Here is a 25952-nt window from a genome sequence, read left to right on the forward strand (position 1 = left end):
AAGAGACGGGCGAGCAGTGCCAGGGAGTAAGAGAGAGGGGGGAGCGAGCGGAGGCAGTGACGGCCAGGGAGTAAGAGGGGGGTGCGAGCGGAGGCAGTGACGGCCAGGGAGTAAGAGGGGGGCGCGAGCGGAGGCAGTGAAGGCCAGGGAGCAAGAGAGAGGGGCGCGAGCGGTGGCAGTGACGGCAAGGGAGCGCAAGAGACGGGCGAGCAGTGCCAGGGAGTAAGAGAGAGGGGGGCGCGAGCGGAGGCAGTGACGGCCAGGGAGTAAGAGGGGGGCGCGAGTGGAGGCAGTGAAGGCCAGGGAGCAAGAGAGAGGGGCGCGAGCGGAGGCAGTGACGGCCAGGGAGCAAGAGAGAGGGGCGCGAGCGGAGGCAGTGACGGCCAGGGAGCAAGAGAGAGGGGCGCGAGCGGAGGCAGTGACGGCAAGGGAGCGCAAGAGACGGGCGAACAGTGCCAGGGAGTAAGAGAGAGGGGGGGCGCGAGCGGAGGCAGTGACGGCCAGGGAGCAAGAGAGGGGCGCGAGCGGAGGCAGTGAAGGCCAGGGAGCAAAAGAGAGGGGCACGAGCGGAGGCAGTGAAGGCCAGGGAGCAAGAGAGAGGGGCACGAGCGGAGGCAGTGACGGCCAGGGAGCAAGAGAGAGGGGCACGAGCGGAGGCAGTGACGGCCAGGGAGCAAGAGAGAGGGGCACGAGCGGAGGCAGTGACGGCCAGGGAGCAAGAGAGAGGGGCACGAGCGGAGGCAGTGACGGCCAGGGAGCAAGAGAGAGGGGCACGAGCGGAGGCAGTGACAGCCAGGGAGCAAGAGAGGGGCGCGAGCGCAGGCAGTGACGGCAAGAGAGCGCAAGAGATGGGCGAGCAGTGCCAGGGAGTAAGAGAGAGGGGGGCGCGAGCGGAGGCAGTGACGGCCAGGGAGTAAGAGGAGGGAGCGAGTGGAGGCAGTGAAGGCCAGGGAGCAAGAGAGAGGGGCGCGAGCGGAGGCAGTGACAGCCAGGGAGCAAGAGAGAGGGGCGCGAGCGGAGGCAGTGACAGCCAGGGAGCAAGAGAGAGGGGCGCGAGCGGAGGCAGTGACAGCCAGGGAGCAAGAGAGAGGGGCGCGAGCGGAGGCAGTGACAGCCAGGGAGCAAGAGAGGGGCGCGAGCGGTGGCAGTGACGGCAAGGGAGCGCAAGAGACGGGCGAGCAGTGCCAGGGAGTAAGAGAGAGGGGGGCGCGAGCGGAGGCAGTGACGGCCAGGGAGTAAGAGGGGGGCGCGAGTGGAGGCAGTGAAGGCCAGGGAGCAAGAGAGAGGGGCGCGAGCGGAGGCAGTGACGGCCAGGGAGCAAGAGAGGGGCGCAAGTAGTGCCACTGACGGCCAGGAAGCAAGAGAGAGGGGCGCGAGCGGAGGCAGTGACGGCCAGGGAGCAAGAGAGGGGCGCAAGTAGTGCCACTGACGGCCAGGGAGCAAAAGAGAGGGGCGCGAGCGGAGGCAGTGACGGCCAGGGAGCAAGAGAGGGGCGCAAGTAGTGCCACTGACGGCCAGGGAGCAAAAGAGAGGGGCGCGAGCGGAGGCAGTGACGGCCAGGGAGCAAGAGAGGGGCGCAAGTAGTGCCACTGACGGCCAGGGAGCAAGAGAGAGGGGCGCGAGCGGAGGCAGTGATGGCCAGGGAGCAAGAGAGGGGCGCAAGTAGTGCCACTGACGGCCAGGGAGCAAAAGAGAGGGGTGCGAGCAGCGCCTGTGATGGCCAGGGAGGAGAGAGGTGCAAGTAGCGTCAGTGACTGACACTGCTCCCGTGTGCCAGTCACTGTGCTGACTGTCTGTGGCCGGAGGAAGGTGTCAGGAGACAGCAGGCATTCAGCAATGTCGGTTTTTTTTCCCCCCCACCAAAGTGCACCCTCGATAGATGCCTGCCCCTCATTTCAGCCCTGCTGTGCACACTGCGTCCATGACCAGGAGGGTGCAGACATCACACAGTGTGCACTGCGGAGGGAGACAAGAGGCAGCCGTCCACTATGGAGACCCTCTGTACAGAAACCTAAACAGTCCAGTCTCTACAGAAACCGCCATATAGTGTTGCTCCAAAACAGCTACACAGTGCACCGACCTCTACCGCTCGAAGAGGCCAGAAACACCTGTGGCCTCCACTTGCACAGCAGAACATGGGACCAGGATAAGACAGTGCACACCTAGCCTCATCCTCCAGTAACTTCCGGAGCTGCACTCACTATTCTGCTATAACATCGTGTTTTATCTTCCAGAGCTGCACTCACTATTCTGCTGTTATATCATGTCTTATCCTCCAGAGCTGCAGACACTATTCTGCTGTTATATCATGTCTTATCCTCCAGAGCTGCACTCACTATTCTGCTGTTATGTCTTATCCTCCAGAGCTGCAGACACTATTCTGCTGTTATGTCTTATCCTCCAGAGCTGCAGACACTATTCTGCTGTTACATCATCATATCTTATCCTCCAGAGCTGCAGTCACTATTCTGCTGCTATATCTTATCCTCCAGAGCTAGACTCTATTCTGCTGTTTTATCATGTCTTATGCTGCACTCACTATTCTGCTATAACAGTGTTTTATCCTCCAGAGCTGCACTCACTGTTCTGCTGTTATATCATGTCTTATCCTTCAGTCACCTCCAGAGCTGCACTCACTATTCTGCTATAACATAGTGTTTTATCCTCCAGAGCTGCACTCTGTTCTGCTGTTATATCATGTCTTATCCTTCAGTCACCTCCAGAGCTGCACTCACTATTCTGCTATAACATTGTGTTTTATCCTCCAGAGCTGCAGTCACTATTCTGCTGTTATATCATGTCTTATTCTCCAGTCACGTCCAGAGCTGCACTCACTATTCTGCTGTTATATCATGTTTTATCCTCCAGTCACCTCCAGAGCTGCAGTCACTATTCTGCTGTTACATCATCATATCTTATCCTCCAGAGCTGCACTCACTATTCTGTATTCTGCTATAACATCGTGTTTTATCCTCCAGAGCTGCACTCACTATTCTGTATTCTGCTGTTACACCAGGTCTTATCCTCCAGTCCCTCTTTCACTCCTACGGGCCCTGGTATCTGCAAGACCCCCTCTCTTTCACTCCTACGGGCCCTGGTATCTGCAGGACCCCCTCTCTTTCACTCCTACGGGCCCTGGTATCTGCAGGACCCCCTCTCTTTCACTCCTACGGGCCCTGGTATCTGCAGGACCCCCTCTCTTTCACTCCTACGGGCCCTGGTATCTGCAGGACCCCCTCTCTTTCACTCCTACGGGCCCTGGTATCTGCAGGACCCTCTCTTTCACTCCTACGGGCCCTGGTATCTGCAGGACCCCCTCTCTTTCACTCCTACGGGCCCTGGTATCTGCAGGACCCCCTCTCTTTCACTCCCGCATGATTGAAGCTCGGACACGACACGTGTTGAAAATACCTTTAATTCTGCGCTATAAATGAAGCCGTGATTACGTCGCACATGCTGGTGCCAGAGTTAGTGAAGGGAACGTCGGCTCCGACAGCGATCACCCCCAAACCCTGGACAGGCACTGAGGAGACCCCGGAGTCAGGGAGCTTATATCTATCTATACAGTAACAGGTTCACTGCTGAAGCCTTAAAGGGGCGGGCTCTGCGGCAGGAAGAGGGGCTGAAAAAGAACTCAGGGGGCCCAACCATAAAGGGGCAATGTAGCCTCCCACCCAAAATAAAAAAAAAAGCCCGAGTCTACTCTTTGTATTGCAGAGGGGTTTGCAGCTGAGCACCCCCCGGAGGACAATCTAATGCACTGCAGGACGCGGCACCCACTGGTGACCCAAAAACAAAATTCTAGATAAATCAGAAGTTCCAGCATGCCAAGAGATAAGAATCGCTGATCCTGTAATCACAAAACGCGGAATTAAAAATAAGCGTCACTGGCCCTTTAAGAACAAAAATAGAGGATGGTGACACTGCCCCTAGTGGTCATGAGTGGAAGTACAGAATGATATTGGACACCTACATCTCTCTGCACCAGCAGGATACACCCTCACTATGCGTGGGTGGAGCCTCACTGCAGGGGCGGAGCTTGCTCTTGTCTTACACCCGCTTAGTGAGAAATCCCTTTTCCTGCCGCAGAGGATCATGGTTTTTCGGCTTAACGCTTAAGTTTCCTCTTAGGGTAGAAAAATGGCGCGAAGGTCGCAGCCGCTACAAGTAGGAGAAGAATTTTCACAGAAAATTCCCTTTTTGTTTTTCTCTTTATTCTATTTACAGATGAAGACGGAGAGCGAAGGTAAGATACGGCGCGGGACGACACTGAACGCGGGGGGGAGGGGTTAATGCTGCGTCTGATATGAGGATGTCTGAGACAAAACTAAAAAAAAAAAAAAAAAAAAAGTGTTTCCACGCCGCTAGGAGGAAAATAACCGGGAGGGAATGCGGGTTCAGAACGAAGCAAAACAAAAGTTTCCGCAAGCCCGGGCGAAACGGCTGAAACAATGATGGACGCCGCTCCAGGATGACGGTCGTGAGTGATGGCGGAGGGAACATAAAAATGGCGGACATTAAATAGGTGGCGGGATACGGACCGAGGGCGGCCGCGCCAAATATGAGCTTCATGTAAGACCATGGTGGGGGGTGGAGGGGCAGAAAACACTCCGCTAACAGACCTTGTGGTCGGCCGTCCCTCGCCGCCGACGGCCATGACCCAATCTTTACTTCTTACTGTGAGATCCAGAAAGAGGGAATGTCATCGTTAACCCTTTACGTATAAAAATAATAGTAGTCTTTATATACGGCGGCGGGGGGCGCCACGCTCACCGACACCGCGCTAGCAGGTGCCACCCCGCAACGTCCAAGATACTTTGTTTTTAAATAGCAGCTAAGTCGCCAGCGCCGGACGACTCTTATCGTCATGGAAAAAAATATATATATAATATTTATAGAATCCCAAAAAATTGTCCGTCCTCCTCCGACGCTGGGGGAGGGGCCCGAGCGCCGCGCCACCAGGGTCCGCGCCTCATTCCACCGCGAAGCCGCAGGTCTCCTCGATGGCCGTCAGAAGCTTCTCGTACAGCTTGTCGTACGTCTCGTAGGGCGGGATGTCGATTCGGTTGAAGCTAAGGAAAAGGAATGACAATAGTGTACTGCACTGATAATAGGGCGCTGCACCGATAATAGGGCACTGGATGAATAGAAAAGGCTGCAAGAGAACAAAAAGGGTGGAGCCTAGGACTTCTAATTAGCATAAGAATGGCAGTAACCCCAAAGGACTACGCCGTCACTCACCAGGTGTGCGCCTTGGGCAGGTTATTGGTGTTGGCATCAATCTGATGGATGGTGAAGAGCCGCGGACCCGCTGCCCCTGCCGGAGGAAGTGACATCATTTACTTACTGGCCACACCCACAGCACAAACTCCCAACCCACCAGACAGCGGCAGCACAAACCCCTGACCATGGCCCACCAGACAGCGGCGGCACAAACCCCTCACTATGGCCCATCAGACAGCAGCAGCACAAACCCCTCACTATGGCCCATCAGACAGCGGCGGCACAAACCCCTGACCATGGCCCACCAGACAGCGACAGCACAAACCCCTGACCATGGCCCACCAGACAGCGGCAGCACAAACCCCTGACTATGGCCCACCAGACAGCGGCTGCACGAACCCCTGACTACGGCCCATCAGACAGCCCATCAGACAGCGGCGGCACAAACCCCTGACCATGGCCCACCAAACAGTGGCGGCACGAAAACACGACCACAGCCTATCAGGCAGCAGCAGCCCAAACCCCTGACCATGGCCCACCAGACAGCGGCGGCACGAACCCATGACCACAGCCCAGACAGTGGCGGCACAAACCCCTAACCATGGCCCACCAGACAGCGGCAGCACGAACCCATGACCACAGCCCATCAGACAGCGGCGGCATAAACCCCCGGCCCAGCAGACAGCGGAGGCACAAACCCCGGGATCACCAGACAGCGATGACACAATCCCCTGGACCACTAGACAGCAGCGACACAAACCCCTGACCCACCAGACAGCGGCAATGACAACCCCCTCACCCCTGCCCACCAAACAGCAGCGACACAAATTCCTGACCCACCAGACAGCGGCAGCACAAGCCCCCAACCTAGCAGACAGCGGCGGCACAAACCTCTGATAATGGCCAGCAGATAGCAGCGGCACAAACTCCCAGCCCAGCAGATAGTGGTGGCACAAACCCCTGGATCATCAGACAGCGGTGACACAATCCCCCGGCCCACCAGACAGCGGCGACACAAACCCCTGACTCACCAGATAGCCACGATACAAACCCCTGACCCGGCCCACCAGACAGCGCCGACACAAACCCCCACCCCGGCCCACCGGACAGCTGCGGCACAAACCCACAGCCAACCAGACAGCGGCGGCGGCACAAACCCCTGACCATGGCGCATCAGACAGCGGTGGCAAAAACCCATGACCACGGCCCACCAGACAGAGGCAGCACAAACCCCTGCAACAGCCCATCAGAGAGTGGAGGCACAAGCCCACGACCACGGCCCATCAGACAGCGGCGGCAAAAACCCCCGACCTTCCAGACAGCAGTGGCACAAACTTCCAGCCCAGCAGGCAGCGGCGGCACAAGCCCCCGGATCACCAGACCTCGGTGACACAATCCCCCAGACCACCAGACAGCGGCGACACAAACCCCTGACCCACGTGACATAGGCGATACAACCTCCCACCTCGGCCCACCAGACAGGAGCGACAACCCCTGACCCGGCCCACCAGACAACAAGTGCAGCTTTTTGACTAGTTGGCGGCGCACCCTGCTGGACAGACCAGGGACTGCAGCTCCCTACCTTGCAGCGCCTTGAAGCCTTGCAGAGGGACCCTGGAGGATCCGGTGACAAACTGCAGCAGTCGCGCCCTCCGCTCCTCGTCGAACGACTCCACGGCCTTCCAGAAGCACTTGACGATGTTGCTGTCCGGTGTGCAGTGTTTTAACCTCGTGTTTGCCTTCCAGTCATTCACGTCAATCTTCCCCAGTCCGCAGACTATCAGCTGGAAGGACAGGACACGGTGGTCACCCCTCCCTGCCAGAGAACTACAAGTGCCAGGAAGCCCAGCTCCGGACCGCGGCTCACCTCCAGCTCCTTCTCGTCGAATGTCTTGAGCAGGTGCTGGGGGATCACCTCGTTGAATCCCTTCTGCAGGGCCAAGAACTGCGCCTCGATCCCTCGCAGGAACCGCCAGTTCACGTAGAGCCTGGAATATGGGGAAAGGTCGGGCGTTACAATGTACAAAGCACAACATCATTCAAAAGGCATTCATTAAGCCTGCACTGGCCCTTTAAGACAATATTGCTAGCTGTTCTAACCGGGCGGTGCCAAGCTCCAGCCCCGTCCATCACTTGCTCACCTGACATACTCCTTTTTGGTTTCTTCGGTGACCGGGATGCTTTTGCCGTTGGGCTTAAGCTCGTGTTGGATGAGCTCGCCGTACGCGCTGTGCTCCACGCAGAACGTGTGGTCCAGGACCGCCGTGATGTCGTTCTCCCTTGGAAAAGGGGAGGAGAAAAAAAAAAGTCAGCGCAAGGGGCGGAGCAAAGACACACCCACATCGCGACTGGCCGTTGTGACTCACAGGATCCACACCAGGCTGTTGTGGAGGTCGGGGTCCACGGACTCCATGTCGTCCAGCGTGATGGGCTTCCCCAGCAGCTGCTTGTAGAAGGGCAACGTGAAGCCGCCGTCGATGTAGTGGCCGTGAAACACCGCCATGCCCATGATCCTCCCCACGAAGTGGAAGTAGGAGAGGTGCTCCTATAGGAGGGAAGCATGGAGTTACCACGGTGGGGGGACTTCAAGACGGAGACTGCCGGCCGCAAGGACACTTACCGGGTTGACGGCAGAGTCCGGGTTGATCTGTAGTGTGTAGATGTCGTCACGGGAATATTGGAAGAGGCCGTAATACGGATTCAGCATCTCGTGAGACAGTAGGTACAGCCACTCCCTGGTGGGTGAAACAAAAGGAAGGAACTCAGCTGAGGGCGCGGGAAAGGGGAGGGAGGAGCTCGGCGGAGGGAAAGGGGAGGGAGGAGCTCGGCAGAGGGAAACGGGAGGGAGGAGCTCGGCGGAGGGAAACGGGAGGGAGGAGCTCGGCGGAGGGAGGGAAACGGGAGGGAGGAGCTCGGCGGAGGGAGAGAAACGGGAGGGAGGAGCTCGGCGGAGGGAGAGAAACGGGAGGGAGGAGCTCGGCGGAGGGAGAGAAACGGGAGGGAGGAGCTCGGCGGAGGGAGAGAAACGGGAGGGAGGAGCTCGGCGGAGGGAGAGAAACGGGAGGGAGGAGCTCGGCGGAGGGAGAGAAACGGGAGGGAGGAGCTCGGCGGAGGGAGAGAAACGGGAGGGAGGAGCTCGGCGGAGGGAGAGAAACGGGAGGGAGGAGCTCGGCGGAGGGAGAGAAACGGGAGGGAGGAGCTCGGCGGAGGGAGAGAAACGGGAGGGAGGAGCTCGGCGGAGGGAGAGAAACGGGAGGGAGGAGCTCGGCGGAGGGAGAGAAACGGGAGGGAGGAGCTCGGCGGAGGGAGAGAAACGGGAGGGAGGAGCTCGGCGGAGGGAGAGAAACGGGAGGGAGGAGCTCGGCGGAGGGAGAGAAACGGGAGGGAGGAGCTCGGCGGAGGGAGGGAAACGGGAGGGAGGAGCTCGGCGGAGGGAGGGAAACGGGAGGGAGGAGCTCGGCGGAGGGAGGGAAACGGGAGGGGTGTTGTGAGTTCATTTTCCCCTTCACCGTCGATGTCTGATGAACTCCCTCTTCTGGTGAAGGAAGGTAGTGAGGCTGATTACAAAACACCTGATCTGGTAGATGATGACTGGGTAACAGGAAATTCTGACTGGATATAAGGCAGCCGACGCCCTTCTGAGTCGCTGGTCATTTCTCTGCTGGATTCTTGGAGACCAGTCTGATTCCTGCTTCCTAAAGATAAGTTTTGCCCTGCTATTGAAATTATTAGTTTAGTTTTATTTACCTTGTTTTTTGGAGTTCAGCCATCCCCGGTCGGGGGTGTGCCGAGTTCCATTTTTGTCTCTGATCAGTTTGTCTCTTTGCTCTGTCTTCAGAATTTACCTGAGTGCTGATATAGTCTTTTTGAAGTCCTAGCGACTTCAGGGCCTGTTTTTCCTATCAGACGGTTGGGACATTTTTTGGTAGGGGTTTTTTACGGATTGCAGACAGCAGCTTTTCTATCCTGTCCTTCTTAGTTAGCTTGGTCCCCATCGTTTGCTCAACCTATCTTTCTATCTGTATTCGTGTTTTCATCTTGCTTCACCGTCATTATATGTTGGGGGCTGCTTATTGCTTTGGGGTCTGCTCTGGGGCAGTTTAGATTTCCCCTTTCTTTCTTTAGGCCTATTTAGTTCTCCGGCTGTGTTCGAGGGGTCTAGGGCATCGTAGGAACCCCCCACAGCTACTGTTAGTTGCTGTGGATAGGATCAGGGGTCTGCAATCCGATAGCTTGTATTTTTGTTTTTACCTCCTTCGGTGACTCAATCATAACAGAATCACCAGCCATACCACAGATCCTAGGGTACTCAATAGCAGGAAAGAATTGTGGGGAAAAAAAAAAAGGAGTTTGTCAGAATTTTTTTTTTTTTTTTGTGAATATTTTTTCCTCTATGTCTCTGAGGCCGTAGGGGGAATTTTTTTTTCTTTCTCAATGGAGATGAAGCAATTGTCTGATCGTGTGGAGCAGCTCACTGCTGAAGTGCGGGGAATTTCCGCCTATCTTGCTCATTCACATGCTGCTGAACCAAAGATCCCTACTCGATGTGTTTTTTGGGGATCGGTCTAAATTTTTGAATTTTAAGAATAATTGTAAATTATTTTTTGTCTTGAAGCCTAACTCGTCGGGGAACTCCGTGCAGCAGGTTAAAATTGTCATCTCTTTGCTGCGCGGCGATTCCCAGGATTGGGAGTTTTCGTTGAAACCTGATGATCCTATTCTTACTAATGTGAGCGCATTTTTTCAAGCCTTGGGGTTGTTGTATGATGAACCTAATTCTATTGATCAGGCTGAAAAGGCCCTGTTGGCATTGAGCCAGGGTCGGGATTCTGCAGAGTTGTACTGTCAAAAATTCCGAAGGTGGGCGGTACTTACTACCTGGAATGATGGTGCCTTGGCAGCTCTCTTTCGGAAGGGTTTGTCAGAAACCGTAAAAGATACTATGGTGGGATTTCCTGTTCCCTCTGGTCTTGACGATTCTATGTCATTAGCCATTCAGGTTGATCGGCGTTTGCGTGAACGCAAAACCGCACGAGAGGTGTTGCCACCTGTTGAACAAATGTCTGAACCTATGCAATGTGATAGAGTTTTGTCTAGGGCGCAACGTCAGGAGTTCAGAAGGCGTAATAAGCTGTGTTTCTTCTGTGGTGATGCCTCGCATATTATTTCTGTCTGCCCTAAACGAGAGAAACGTTTTGCACACACATTTGCTGTGGGTGGTGTTCAACCTAAGTTTCTTCTGGCAATTACTCTGATCTGCTCCCTGTCCACATTTTCCACTAAGGCTTTTGTGGATTCGGGAGCAGTTCTGAACCTGATGGACTTGGATTTTGCTAAACGTTGTGGGTTTCCTATGACACCTCTGCGGACGCCTATCCCTTTGAGGGGTATTGATGCTACTCAGTTGGCGAAGAATAAACCTCAGTTTTGGACCCAGGTGGTAATGCGGGTCGCCCCAGACCATCAAGAGAATTGCAGATTTTTGGTGTTGCATGATACCATTGTTCTGGGGTTTCCCTGGTTGCAAATCCATAATCCAGTTTTGGATTGGAAATCTGTGTCTGTGGTGAGTGTCGGTGTGCCCTTAGTGATGCTCCTGTTTTCTCCACCTCTCCCCAGTCGCAGGATGTTCCTGACTATTTGGCTGATTATTATGATGTATTTAGTGAGAATGAGTCTGCATCTTTGCCTTCTCATAGGAGTTATGACTGTGCAATTGAGCTGAGCCCTGGGTGTAAATTTCCCAAGGGTCGACTTTTCAATTTATCTGTACCCGAGCACGAGGCTATGCGATCCTATATTAAGGAGGCGTTGGAGAAGGGTCATATTAGACCATCCTCTTCACCCTTAGGTGCTGGGTTTTTTTTCGTGGCTAAGAAAGATGGTTCATTAAGGCCTTGTATTGACTATCGTTCCCTCAACAAAATTACTGTTAAATATCAGTATCCGTTACCCCTGATTTCTGATCTATTCTCCAGAGTTAAAGGTGCTTGCTGGTTTACCAAGCTTGACCTCAGGGGGGCGTATAATCTTATTCGCATTAAGCATGGGGATGAATGGAAGACGGCGTTTAATACTCCAGAGGGACATTTTGAGTACCTGGTGATGCCTTTTGGGCTCACTTATGCCCCTTCTGTCTTCCAGTGCTTCATGAATGATATTTTCCGAGACTTTGTGGATAAATTTTTGATTATCTATCTGGATGATATTTTGATCTTTTCCAAGGATTGGGATTCTCATGTGGAACATGTTCGGACTGTGTTCCGGATTTTGAGGGAGAATTCCCTGTATGTCAAAGGATCGAAATGCCTTTTTGGGGTACAGAGGATTTCATTTTTGGGATTTATTTTGTCTCCGTCGGCTATTGAAATGGACCCGGCCAAGGTACAGGCCATTTATGATTGGGTTCAGCCCACTTCTTTGAAGGCCCTCCAGAAGTTTTTGGGTTTTGCTAATTTTTATCGTAAATTTATAGCTAATTTTTCTGGTATTGCCAAACCATTGACTGATTTGACTAAGAAGGGTGCTGATGTGCTGAATTGGTCTCCGGAGGCTGTTTCTTCCTTTCAGGAGCTGAAGCGAAGGTTCACTTCTGCTCCGGTTTTGCGGCAACCTGATGTCTCACTCCCGTTTCAGGTAGAGGTGGACGCTTCTGAGATTGGTGCAGGAGCTGTTTTGTCCCAAAAAGATACTGTAACATCTAAAATGAATCCCTGTGCTTTCTTTTCCCGAAAGTTCTCCCCATCCGAACGTAACTATGATGTGGGGAATCGGGAACTGTTAGCCATGAAATGGGCATTTGAGGAGTGGAGACATTGGTTGGAGGGAGCTAAATATCAAGTCGTGGTCCTTACTGACCACAAGAATTTGATTTACCTGGAGTCGGCCAAACGCTTGAATCCTAGACAGGCTAGGTGGGCCTTGTTTTTTTACACGTTTTGATTTTGTGGTCTCTTTTCTCCCGGGCACTAAGAATGTCAAGGCAGACGCCCTCTCTAGGAGTTTCTTTGCTGATTCTCCTGTTGTGACCAAGCCTGCTACCATCTTAGGTGAGGGGGTAGTTCTTTCTGCCATCTCGCCCGATTTGAGACGTGCTCTGGAAGAGTTTCAGGAGGACAAACCTGAGCGTTGTCCCATTGGAAAATTGTATGTTCCTGACCAGTGGAGGAAGAGGGTGATGTCTGAAGTTCATTGCTCTGCATTGGCTGGTCATCCAGGTATTTTTGGTACTAGAGATTTGGTGAGTCGGTCTTTTTGGTGGCCCGCCTTGTCTCGTGATGTCAGGAATTTTGTGCAGTCCTCTGGGACTTGCTCTCGGTCTAAACCTTCTTCTTGCTATAGTGGGTTGTTGATGCCTTTGCCGGTGCCCAGGAGGCCATGGACCCATATTTCAATGGATTTCATCTCTGATATGCCTGTCTCTCAGAGAATGACTGTTATTTGGGTGATTTGTGATAGACTCTCTAAGATGGTCCATCTTGTACCACTCCCTAAGTTGCCATCTTCCTCAGAGTTGGTGCCCTTGTTTTTGCAACAGGTGGTTCGCTTGCACGGGATTCCTGAAAACATTGTATCTGACAGAGGAGTTCAGTTTGTGTCTAGATTTTGGAGGACTTTCTGTTCCAAGCTGGGAATTCAGTTGTCCTTCTCCTCTGCGTTTCACCCTCAGACCAATGGGCAGATGGAGAGAACAAACCAGACTTTGGAGTCGTATTTGAGAGGTTTTATTTCTGTTGATCAGGATGATTGGGTTTCATTTTTGCCCTTGGCCGAATTTGCTTTAAATAGAGCTAGTTCTGCCACTTTGATGTCTTCTGCCTGCCCAGGTGTTGACACTGTGGTGGAGAGAATGCACCAGATCTGGGACCAAGTGGTCGATAAGTTGTCTCTCTCCCAGGAAAAGGCCCAGCGGTTTTCCAACCGGCATAGGACCATTGGTCCCCAGTTTAAGGTGGGTGATATGGTTTGGTTGTCATCAAAGAATATCGCTATGAAGGTGGCTTCTCCAAAGTTTAAACCTAGATTTATTGGACCTTACAAGATTTTGGAGATTCTTAATCCAGTCTCTTTTCGATTGGCTCTTCCTGTTACATTTAAGATCCATAACGTGTTTCATAAGTCTCTGTTAAAGAGGTTTGTTGAGCCAGTAGTTCCTGTGGTGGCACCTCCTGACCCTGTATTGGTTGAAGGTAATGTGGAATATGAGGTTGAGAAGATACTGGATTCTCGCCTGGCTAGACGGAGACTCCAGTATTTGGTTAAATGGAAGGGTTATGGCCAGCAGGATAATTCTTGGGTTCCTGCATCCGATATTCATGCCGAAAGATTGGTTCGTGCCTTTCATCGGGCCCATCCTGATCGCCCTGGTGGCGTGGTTGAGGGTTCGGTGACCCCTCCTCAAGGGGGAAGTACTGTTGTGACTTCATTTTCCCCTTCACCGTCAGTCTGATGAACTCCCTCGGAGGGAAAAGGGAGGGAGGAGCTCGGCGGAGGGAGGGAAAGGGGAGGGAGGAGTGTTGTGAGTTCATTTTCCCCTTCACCGTCGATGTCTGATGAACTCCCTCTTCTGGTGAAGGAAGGTAGTGAGGCTGATTACAAAACACCTGATCTGGTAGATGATGACTGGGTAACAGGAAATTCTGACTGGATATAAGGCAGCCGACGCCCTTCTGAGTCGCTGGTCATTTCTCTGCTGGATTCTTGGAGACCAGTCTGATTCCTGCTTCCTAAAGATAAGTTTTGCCCTGCTATTGAAATTATTAGTTTAGTTTTATTTACCTTGTTTTTTGGAGTTCAGCCATCCCCGGTCGGGGGTGTGCCGAGTTCCATTTTTGTCTCTGATCAGTTTGTCTCTTTGCTCTGTCTTCAGAATTTACCTGAGTGCTGATATAGTCTTTTTGAAGTCCTAGCGACTTCAGGGCCTGTTTTTCCTATCAGACGGTTGGGACATTTTTTGGTAGGGGTTTTTTACGGATTGCAGACAGCAGCTTTTCTATCCTGTCCTTTTTAGTTAGCTTGGTCCCCATCATTTGCTCAACCTATCTTTCTATCTGTGTTAGTGTTTTCATCTTGCTTCACCGTCATTATATGTTGGGGGCTGCCTATTGCTTTGGGGTCTGCTCTGGGGCAGTTTAGATTTCCCCTTTCTTTCTTTAGGCCTATTTAGTTCTCCGGCTGTGTTTGAGGAGTCAAGGGCATCGTAGGAACCCCCCACGGCTACTGTTAGTTGTTGTGGATAGGATCAGGGGTCTGCAATCCGATAGCTTGTATTTTTGTTTTTTCCTCCTTCGGTGACTCAATCATAACTGAGGAGCTCGGCGGAGGGGCGCGGGAAAGGGGAGTGAGGAGCTCGGCGGAGGGGCGCGGGAAAGGGGAGTGAGGAGCTCGGCGGAGGGGCGCGGGAAAGGGGAGTGAGGAGCTCGGCGGAGGGGCGCGGGAAAGGGGAGTGAGGAGCTCGGCGGAGGGGCGCGGGAAAGGGGAGTGAGGAGCTCGGCGGAGGGGCGCGGGAAAGGGGAGTGAGGAGCTCGGCGGAGGGGCGCGGGAAAGAGGAGTGAGGAGCTCGGCGAAGGGAGGAGCGCGGGGAAGGGGAGTGAGGAGCGCGGGGAAGGGGAGTGAGGAGCGCGGGGAAGGGGAGTGAGGAGCGCGGGGAAGGGGAGTGAGGAGCGCGGGGAAGGGGAGTGAGGAGCGCGGGGAAGGGGAGTGAGGAGCGCGGCGAAGGGGAGTGAGGAGCGCGGCGAAGGGAGGAGCGCGGCGAAGGGAGGAGCGCGGCGAAGGGAGGAGCGCGGCGAAGGGAGGAGCGCGGCGAAGGGAGGAGCGCGGCGAAGGGAGGAGCGCGGCGAAGGGAGGAGCGCGGGGAAGGGAGGAGCGCGGGGAAGGGAGGAGCGCGGGGAAGGGAGGAGCGCGGGGAAGGGAGGAGCGCGGCGAAGGGAGGAGCGCGGCGAAGGGAGGAGCGCGGCGAAGGGAGGGGCGCGGGGAAGGGAGGGGCGCGGGGAAGGGAGGGGCGCGGGGAAGGGAGGAGCTCGGCGAAGGGAGGGGCGCGGGGAAGGGAGGAGCTCGGCGGAGGGGCGCGGGGAAGGGAGGAGCTCGGCGGAGGGGCGCGGGGAAGGGAGGAGCTCGGCGGAGGGGCGCGGGGAAGGGAGGAGCTCGGCGGAGGGGCGCGGGGAAGGGAGGAGCTCGGCGGAGGGGCGCGGGGAAGGGAGGAGCTCGGCGGAGGGGCGCGGGGAAGGGAGGAGCTCGGCGGAGGGGCGCGGGGAAGGGAGGAGCTCGGCGGAGGGGCGCGGGGAAGGGAGGAGCTCGGCGGAGGGGCGCGGGGAAGGGAGGAGCTCGGCGGAGGGGCGCGGGGAAGGGAGGAGCTCGGCGGAGGGGCGCGGGGAAGGGAGGAGCTCGGCGGAGGGGCGCGGGGAAGGGGAGGGAGGAGCTCGGCGGAAGAGCGCGGGAAAGGGGAGGGAGGAGCTCGGCGGAGGGGAGCGGGAAAGGGAAGGGAGGAGCTCGGCGGAGGGGCGCGGGAAAGGGAAGGGAGGAGCTCGGCGGAGGGGCGCGGGAAAGGGAAGGGAGGAGCTCGGCGGAGGGGCGCGGGAAAGGGAAGGGAGGAGCTCGGCGGAGGGGCGCGGAAAAGGGAAGGGAGGAGCTCGGCGGAGGGGCGCGGGAAAGGGAAGGGAGGAGCTCGGCGGAGGGGCGCGGGATCAGGGAAGGGAGGAGCTCGGCGGAGGGGCGCGGGAAAGGGAAGGGAGGAGCTCGGCGGAGGGGCGCGGGAAAGGGAAGGGAGGAGCTCGGCGGAGGGGCGCGGGAAAGGGAAGGGAGGAGCTCGGCGGAGGGGCGCGGGAAAGGGAAGGGAGGAGCTCGGCGGAGGGCGCGGGAAAGGGAAGTGAGGAGCTCGGCGGAGGGCCGCGGGAAAGGGGAAGGAGGAGCTCGGCGGAGGGCGCGGGATAGGGGAGGGGAAGGAGGAGCTCGGCGGAGGGCGCGGGAAAGGGGAAGGAGGAGCTCGGCGGAGGGAGCGGGAAAGGGGAAGGAGGAGCTCGGCGGAAGACGCGGGATAGGGGAGGGAGTAGCTTGCAGAGGGCGCGGGAAAGGGGAGGGAGGAGCTAGGCAGAGGGCGTGGGAAAGAGGGAGGAGCTCGACAGAGGGCATGGGAAAGAGGAGGAGCTCGACAGAGGGCGCGGGAAAGAGGAGGGAGGAGCTCGAGGGAGGAGCTCGACAGAGGGCATGGGAAAGAAGAAGTGGCGCTCGGCAGAGGGCCCTGGAAAGAAAAAGAAACAATCATAGGGTGCTGGAAAGAGGAGAAGGGAAGAGTTCAACAGTTGGTGAGGAAAAGGAATTATGAGGAGCCAGGAAGTAGCTCAGTAGAGCACAGGGAGGAGCAAGGAAGGGGCAGCAAAAAGCATGTGAGGAGCGGTGCTGCGGGGAGGTGCTCTGCACATCATGAATGGTACTAGTGCACGTAGGACAGTACACCACGCTGGCGTCACCTTATATACAGACATGTTTGGAGAGGTTCAGCAGCCCCCACATCTGGTGACCGCCCCTTTAAAACCAAGCATTATTACCTGGCGACTCCTCCGTAATCTAATCCTTCCTCTCCGCGGAATTTGATCATGAGTCTCTTCCACAAATCCTTCGGCCTCATCTTCATCACCTGCCGGTAGGATTCCTGTGGGGTGCAGGACAGACAGCGGGTCAGTGGGGGCGGAGCGCCGGAGGAACGGACAGTGGGGGCGAGGTGACGGACAGACGGGGTTGGATAAGGGTGACGGAGCAGCAGTGTCGCTGCTTACCTCAAAGATCTCCTCGCGGGAGACCTCGATGCGACAGTGCCCGGCCTGCGGCTGCTGCTGGGACAGTTCCTGCCGCAGGATTTTCAGCTTCTGCACCAAGTCCCGCTTGTACCGGGGGACGGTCAGACAGTCCACGTCGTCCGGCAGCTGGCACAGGGACACCACCGGTGGAGGCGGCGGTGGCGGCTGCTGTTGGTCTTTCAGCTGGTTCTGGCGGCTGCAACAAGGAGAAGACCCTCAGAAATCAGAGTGTTAAAAGGCCAGACTGACGTATACAACACCCCATCTCATAGACAGAGCAATGCCCCCCCCCCCCCGACCCCACTTACTTAAGTACGAGGTGCAGGTTTGCCGACAGTCGGGGATCAGTGAACTGAGTGGTCCGATTATTGTGATCCACGAAGTAGACTCTCCCCGTCGCAGTGTTTCGGATCTCCCACCCAGGAGGAAGAGGCCCCAACTCCTCACAATTAATGTTACTGAGATCCCTGGAACAACAGGAAAGAATAGTCATGATTTTTTGCACTGACTATTCTGCTGGTGCAGTCACTGTGTACATGCATTACATTACTGATCCTGAGTTACATCCTGTATTAAACCCCAGAGCTGCACTCACTATTCTGCTGGTGCAGTCACTGTGTACATACATTACTGATCCTGAGTTACATCCTGTATTATACCCCAGAGCTGCGCTCACCATTCTGCTGGTGCAGTCACTGTGTACATACATTACATTACTGATCCTGAGATACATCCTGTATTATACCCCAGAGCTGCGCTCACCATTCTGCTGGTGCAGTGTGTACATACATTACATTACTGATTCTGAGTTACATCATGTATTATACCCCAGAGCTGCACTCACTATTCTGCTGGTGCAGTCACTGTGTACATACATTACTGATTCGGAGTTACATCCTGTATTATACTCCAGAGCTGCATTGACTATTCTGCTGGTGCAGTCACTGTGTACATACATTACATTACTGATCCTGAGTTACATCCTGTATTATACTCCAGAGCTTCATTCACTATTGTGCTGGTGCAGTCACTGTGTACATACATTACATTACTGATCCGGAGTTACATCCTGTATTATACTCCAGAGCTGCACTCACTATTCTGCTGGTGCAGTCACTGTGTACATACATTACATTTCTGATCCTGAGTTACATCCTGTATTATACCCCAGAGCTGCACTCACTATTCTGCTGGTGCAGTCACTGTGTACATACATTACTGATCCCGAGTTACATCCTGTATTATACTCCAGAGCTGCATTGACTATTCTGCTGGTGCAGTCACTGTGTACATACATTACATTTCTGATCCTGAGTTACATCCTGTATTATACCCCAGAGCTGCACTCACTATTCTGCTGGTGCAGTCACTGTGTACATACATTACATTACTGATCCTGAGTTACATCCTGTATTATACTCCAGAGCTGCATTGACTATTCTGCTGGTGCAGTCGCTGTGTACATACATTACTGATCCTGAGTTACATCCTGTATTATACCCCAGAGCTGCGCTCACCATTCTGCTGGTGCAGTCACTGTGTACATACATTACATTACTGATCCTGAGTTACATCCTGTATTATACCCCAGAGCTGCACTCACTATTCTGCTGGTGCAGTCACTGTGTACATACATTACTGATCCTGAGTTACATCCTGTATTATACCCCAGAGCTGCACTCACTGTTCTGCTGGTGCAGTCACTGTGTACATACATTACTGATCCTGAGTTACATCCTGTATTATACTCCAGGAGCTGCACTCACTATTCTGCTGGTGCAGTCACTGTGCACATACATTACATTACTGATCCTGAGTTACATCCTGTATTATACCCCAGAGCTGCACTCACTGTTTTGCTGGTGCAGTCACTGTGTACATACATTACTGATCCTGAGTTACATCCTGTATAATACACCAGAGCTGCACTCACTATTCTGCTGGTGCAGTCACTGTATACATACATTACTGATCCTGAGTTACATCCTGTATTATACTCCAGAGCTGCACTCACTATTCTGCTGCTGCAGTCACTGTGTACATAGATTACATTACTCATCCTGTACTGACCCTGAGTTACATCCTGTATTATACACCAGAGCTGCACTCACTATTCTGCTGGTGCAGTCACTGTGTACATACATTACTGATCCTGAGTTACATCCTGTATAATACACCAGAGCTGCACTCACTGTTCTGCTGGCGCAGTTACTTTCTCACCTGGGCACGCGGGGATCGTGCCACGTGCTGACGCCAGTCTGCGTGTGGAGGAAGTACACCTGCCCCTGCTGCGTTGTCCTCTGTTCTGTAGGGAGGAGGAAAATAGATACTGGTACTTCGCTTCCTGTGTACATGTTCCCTGCACCCCGTGGATAGAGCTCCGCCCTCAGGACACCTGGCACTCACCATAGCCCTCCGGCAGGTCCGGCGGGGTGTGTAAATGTGTTCTACTCATGTAATTCCGATGCCGCTGGGAGCGCACTCTTCTCTCCACCAGTCGGGGGTCGGAGCTCTGCCCGCTGCTGGCGCCGTTGGTCCCGGTGATGGGCGTGTTCTCATCCACGAAGCAGCTCAGGGGCCGCCCAGGACTGGAGTACTCTGAGGCGGGTCTGCGGGGACAATCAATCGCGACATAAGACCCAGCACTGTACAGAGAGGAAGAGTCACTAACGCACCTCGTATCCTCCTGTTGTATTAGTTCAGTATCACTGCTTGCTGTCAATGAGTGGAAACATAACTCCCAGAGGCTGAACCTTGATGCTGACCTTGTCCTAGTTCCACAGCTGAGCGTTCGATAGGGACGGGGGCCGCCACTCCCCCCGGAGGCCACCGGGACGGGGGCCGCCACTCCCCCCGGAGAGAAGTTTGAGACCCCTGATGTAACTGATAAATGTCCCCATTCACTGACAGCAGTGATCCAGGTGAATTTCGCGGTTGGTGTTCCCCTCCGGCCCCCCGTTCAGGCCTTACCGGGTCGGGCGTTCCCACTGGGTGGTCCGGGTGATGTGGTTGAGGTACTGGATACGCCCCGAGGCCGTCCGCCTCTCCTCCCAGCTACGATCCAGACACGGAAGAGATAAAGCAGTCAGTGCTATTTCCAGGAACCCGAGGCCCGGCCTTATATCACGGCCGCGAGACAGGGAGAGAATAAGCAGCGGCGTATCAATCACACTGGTAGACAGGGGGCGCTGCTGGGCTGGAAGGTCGGGGGTCAGAGTCAGCATCCTATCACCCCCAGGTGGCCCCAGGTCACCGGACCCCAGAAGGACAGATACATACATGGGGCATATCAGGGGGCGCCCAGTACGCAACTGCTCTCATCAGGCTCAGTGACCCGGGAGAACCTGCTGCCCCCTTGTAGATATGGGGGTCTCTCTGTATAAAGCCCCCCACAATGATGGGGTCAGGGGGGGAAGGAACCTACTCTGATTCTCGACTTTCAGCAAACACAAAACGGCACGACAACATACAGCAAGTATGGCAGCACCACGTGTCACAAGAAGAGGGTGAAGCGAGGCCGCTGCCGGGGTGCCCCCTATCATCCCTCTCTATGGGAGTTGCAAAAGTAATGGCGCCCGCTCCAGCGTAACGTTGTATGACACGACCAAAGCGGTCACGTAAGGGCGCCAATACTTTATCCAGGTCTGTCTGAAACAATCCCTGGTGCGCCCCCCACTAAGTTGTAGCCCCCAGTGCAACGGACTTGGATTAGGGGATTACGCCTCACCAAGAAACCCCCAGACAGCGGCCGCTCCTTCACCTCAGGACCAAAGCACCAATACTCAGAAGCAAAAACAAAAAAAAAAAAATTCCCTTTTTATATTACATTTTATATTTAATAAAAATAATCAGTATTATAATAAAAATATAAATTCTTATTACTAAAACATTATTTAGCTTAAGCAATTGTTTTTATTCAAAGAATAAAAAGGAATATATAATATTTTCCTTTTTATTATATCATTTCATAATAAAATTAATACACTGCATAATATTTATTGAATATAAAGAAAAATAAAATGATAATTAGCAAAAAAAGTATATTAAGTGAAAAAAAAATAAAACGAATAAAATAAAAATAAATCAATTAAGAAAGTAATTTATATTTTTCCTTTTATACTATATTTATAAGCATGCTGTTGGCGCACTGTTAGTGCACTGTCTGTATTCGCTTCGGACCCGAATGAAGTTTCGCCAAATGTTCCAACTTCTTAAAAAAAAAGTTGCAACTGACGAATCAGGAGAAAAATGTCTGGAATTACCAGACTCCGCCCACAAGAAAATACTACAATAACTTATGAATGCAAAAAAAAAACAAAAAAAAACCCAACATGCATAAAATGAATATACAACATTAAAACGTTAACAATTAAAGGGCCGGTGCATTTTCTCACCCATCTGGTAAATCATTGTCAAAGAGCCGGCTGCAGTCGACCACTTGTCCTCCGGTACCGATCCGATCCCGTGATTGGAGACTGACTACGGAGGAAATGGTAAACCAATCACAGGACACCAAGAGAGACCGTTATTGATACTAATTATTCACACCCTACAATTCATGATAACCCTGCTTGGAGCTGTGGATTTGCAGCAGGTGTAAAGCGAGTCACATTTAGCCCACCCCTATGTGGGAGGGGTGTTGGGTTTATCCAATCACATCCCGGCAGTTACAAGCCCCGCCTCCGCTTAAATCCCCGCACGTACCTACTATCTGCCCCCGCACCGTGTCGTTATCGTTCGGGCCGAGTTTGCATAAATCCAGGCGCTGATCTGCAGGGGAAAGAAAAAAAAAAAAAAAAGTTACTTCACGGGCTCCTTTAAGAAAAAAGGGGTACCCCAAACAATATGACATTGGTCAGGCGGGGGGGGGGGGCGAGTTCTCTGCACTTACAGCCCGTGTCCTTCAGGCGGGTGATGGCGTTGGAGAGGAGGCGGACGCAGCCCAGGAACCCGGCCCCCTGCTTCTTGTGGATCTTCTTGTGGTTCCACACGCTGATGGTGATGGAGTCCGACTTCCCGATGTATCTGAGGGGAAACAGATCATTACTGCTGGGCGGTGTCAATGCGCACCGCAGCCTGGAATTGTATTCATGGGTAGCTGTGTCAGCGCGCACTGTCGCCTGGCACTATATTCATTGGCAGCTGTGTCAGTGCGCACTGTCGCCTGGCACTGAATTCATTGGCAGCAGTGTCAGATACACAGCTCAGTCAGCATCACAAAGGATAGGATTAGATACACAAGCTCAGCAGATAGTATCACACAGGAGAGGATTAGATACACAGCTCAGCAGTCAGTATCACACAGGAGAGGATTAGATACACGGCTCAGCAGTCAGTATCACACAGGAGAGGATTAGATACACGGTTCAGCAGTCAGTAACACACAGGAGAGGATTAGATACACGGCTCAGTACAATGCGGGAACTAAAATATCCAGCATTCCCCGTTACATTCCCACCATGATCTGAGTCAGTGGACACTGGGGGTTGTAGTCCTCCGGATGCAGAGGGTAGTAGTGGTGCCGGGGGTGAGTCAGACGTCGGCGGTGCAGACAATGATGGAGGAACTTGCTGCACCGGTCGGTCGTCTGAGAACAATCACTCCAGTGTCAGCACTTCCTCCGCTGAGGTCACCGCGTGTCTGTGCTACGCGCCTGCGGGGGGCACCAGCGACTACCCCCCACAGCGGCTGTTATACTACAAGTCCCAGCATGCCTCCTACATATCTGATGCTCGGGTCTGCCCTTGGCTGACTGGTCCTAGTAGTGCTTGGACACGTCGGCGCCACTCACAGGTCATAGTGCTGGTTCCACTTGGGGTCCAGGGTGTTCTTCACGGTGTCTGTGGAGTGGCACTGTCCAGACCCGTCCACCACGACCTTGGCAAAGGGGTCCGGGAGCCCTGCAGTAAGGGGGGGGAAACAGGAGAGATAACGCAGCCGCCTCCACAGCAGCCCCCCATAATATACACAGAAGCCCCCCAATACTGCAGTCACATCCGGAGCAGCCCCCAATAATACACACAGAAGCCCCCCAATACTGCAGTCACATCCTGAGCAGCCCCCGATAATATATACACAGAAGACCCCATAATACACACAGAAGCCTCCCATACTGCAGCCACATCCGGAGCAGCCACTGATAATATACACAGAAGCTCCCCAATACTGCAGTCATGTCCGGAGCAGCCCCCGATAATATACACACAGAAGCCCCCCAATACTACAGTCACATCCGGAGCAGCCCCCAATAATACACACAGAAGCCCCCCAATACTGCAGTCACATCCTGAGCAGCCCCCGATAATATATACACAGAAGACCCCATAATACACACAGAAGCCTCCCATACTGCAGCCACATTCCGGAGCAGCCACTGATAATATACACAGAAGCTCCCCAATACTGCAGTCATGTCCGGAGCAGCCCCCGATAATATACACACAGAAGCCTCCCAATACTGCAGTCACATACGGAACAACCCCCGATAATATACACACAGAAGCCCCCTAATACTGCAGTCAGATCGAGAGCAGCCCCCAATAATATACACAGAAGCCCCCCAATACTGCAGTCACATCCGGAGCAGCCACCGATAATATACACAGAAGCCTCCCAATACTGCAGTCACATCCGGAGCAGCCACCAATAATACACACAGAAGCCTCCCAATACTGCAGTCACATCCGGAGCAGCCCCCGATAATATATACACAGAAGACCCCATAATACACACAGAAGCCTCCCATACTGCAGCCACATCCGGAGCAGCCACTGATAATATACACAGAAGCTCCCCAATATTGCAGTCATGTCCGGAGCAGCCCCCGATAATATACACACAGAAGCCTCCCAATACTGCAGTCACATACGGAGCAACCCCCGATAATATACACACAGAAGCCCCCCAATACTGCAGCCACATCCGGAGCAGCCCCCGATAATATACACACAGAAGCCTCCAAATACTGCAGTCAGATCGAGAGCAGCCCCCAATAATATACACAGAAGCCCCCCCAATACTGCAGTCACATCCGGAGCAGCCACCGATAATATACACAGAAGCCTCCCAATACTGCAGTCAGATCCGGAGCAGCCCCCGATAATATACACACAGAAGCCCCCAATACTGCAGTCACATACGGAGCAACCCCCGATAATATACACACAGAAGCCCCCCAATACTGCAGCCACATCCGGAGCAGCCCCCGATAATATACACACAGAAGCCTCCCAATACTGCAGTCAGATCCGGAGCAGCCCCCCGATAATATACACACAGAAGCCTCCAAATACTGCAGTCAGATCGAGTGCAGCCCCCCAATAATATACACAGAAGCCCCCAAATACTGCAGTCACATACGGAGCAGCCACCGATAATATACACAGAAGCCCCCCAATACTGCAGTCACATCCGGAGCAGCCACCGATAATATACACAGAAGCCTCCCAATACTGCAGTCAGATCCGGAGCAGCCCCCGATAATATACACACAGAAGCCCCCAATACTGCAGTCACATACGGAGCAACCCCCGATAATATACACACAGAAGCCCCCCAATACTGCAGCCACATCCGGAGCAGCCCCCGATAATATACACACAGAAGCCTCCCAATACTGCAGTCAGATCCGGAGCAGCCCCCCGATAATATACACACAGAAGCCTCCAAATACTGCAGTCAGATCGAGTGCAGCCCCCCAATAATATACACAGAAGCCCCCAAATACTGCAGTCACATACGGAGCAGCCACCGATAATATACACAGAAGCCCCCCAATACTGCAGTCAGATCCGGAGCAGCCCCCGATAATATACACACAGAAGCCCCCAATACTGCAGCCACATCCGGAGCAGCCCCCGATAATATACACACAGAAGCCTCCCAATACTGCAGTCACATACGGAGCAACCCCCGATAATATACACACAGAAGCCCCCAATACTGCAGCCACATCCGGAGCAGCCCCCGATAATATACACACAGAAGCCTCCCATACTGCAGTCAGATCGAGTGCAGCCCCCAATAATATACACAGAAGCCCCCCAATACTGCAGTCACATCCGGAGCAGCCACCGATAATATACACAGAAGCCTCCCAATACTGCAGTCAGATCCGGAGCAGCCCCCGATAATATACACACAGAAGCCTCCCATACTGCAGTCAGATCGAGTGCAGCCCCCAATAATATACACAGAAGCCCCCCAATACTGCAGTCACATCCGGAGCAGCCACCGATAATATACACAGAAGCCTCCCAATACTGCAGCCACATCCGGAGCAGCCCCCGATAATATACACACAGAAGCCTCCCAATACTGCAGTCACATATGGAGCAACCCCCAATAATAAACACACAGAAGCCCCCCAATACTGCAGCCACATCCGGAGCAGCCCCCGATAATATACACACAGAAGCCCCCCCAATACTGCAGTCAGATCCGGAGCAGCCACTGATAATACACACACAGAAGCTCCCCAATACTGCAGCCACATCCAGAGCAGCCACCGATAATATACACAGAAGCCCCCCAATACTGAAGTCAGATCCGGAGCAGCCCCCGATAATATACACACAGAAGCCCCCAATACTGCAGTCACATACGGAGCAACCCCCGATAATATACACACAGAAGCCCCCCAATACTGCAGCCACATCCGGAGCAGCCCCCGATAATATACACACAGAAGCCTCCCAATACTGCAGTCAGATCGAGTGCAGCCCCCAATAATATACACAGAAGCCCCCCAATACTGCAGTCACATACGGAGCAGCCCCCGATAATATACACAGAAGCCCCCCAATACTGCAGTCAGATCCGGAGCAGCCCCCAATATACACACAGAAGACTCCCATACTGCAGTCAGATCGAGTGCAGCCCCCAATAATATACACAGAAGCCCCCCAATACTGCAGTCACATACGGAGCAGCCACCGA

General features: G+C 53.8%; 1 protein-coding gene across 5 annotated transcripts in view; it reads right to left on the reverse strand.

The window, feature by feature from the left end:
- Positions 1-3399: 3399 nt before the first annotated feature.
- Positions 3400-25952, reverse strand: part of SMURF2 (SMAD specific E3 ubiquitin protein ligase 2) — a 32776-nt gene continuing 10223 nt past the window's right edge. For 2 of the 5 annotated variants that reach the window (XM_073579792.1, XM_073579791.1), the window contains 17 exons: positions 22807-22915; positions 21907-22040; positions 21720-21785; positions 21410-21494; positions 19986-20132; positions 19422-19624; positions 19236-19320; positions 17324-17482; positions 16995-17211; positions 16767-16870; positions 7844-7958; positions 7590-7768; positions 7365-7502; positions 7091-7211; positions 6806-7007; positions 5242-5317; positions 3400-5072 (listed from right to left, as the gene is read on the reverse strand). In XM_073579792.1, coding sequence (XP_073435893.1) covers positions 4973-5072; positions 5242-5317; positions 6806-7007; positions 7091-7211; positions 7365-7502; positions 7590-7768; positions 7844-7958; positions 16767-16870; positions 16995-17211; positions 17324-17482; positions 19236-19320; positions 19422-19624; positions 19986-20132; positions 21410-21494; positions 21720-21785; positions 21907-22040; positions 22807-22915 — 2240 coding nt within the window. In that variant the 3' untranslated portion in view covers positions 3400-4972. Of the gene's footprint in view, positions 5073-5241; positions 5318-6805; positions 7008-7090; positions 7212-7364; positions 7503-7589; positions 7769-7843; positions 7959-16766; positions 16871-16994; positions 17212-17323; positions 17483-19235; positions 19321-19421; positions 19625-19985; positions 20133-21409; positions 21495-21719; positions 21786-21906; positions 22041-22806; positions 22919-25952 lie in introns of all 5 variants that reach the window. The other 3 variants (XM_073579790.1, XM_073579794.1, XM_073579793.1) reach the window with 3 other exon arrangements.

The sequence above is a fragment of the Dendrobates tinctorius genome, unplaced genomic scaffold (assembly GCF_039654945.1).
Source record: "Dendrobates tinctorius isolate UK_male_01 unplaced genomic scaffold, ASM3965494v1 ptg000063l, whole genome shotgun sequence".
Taxonomy (NCBI): Eukaryota; Metazoa; Chordata; class Amphibia; order Anura; family Dendrobatidae; genus Dendrobates; species Dendrobates tinctorius.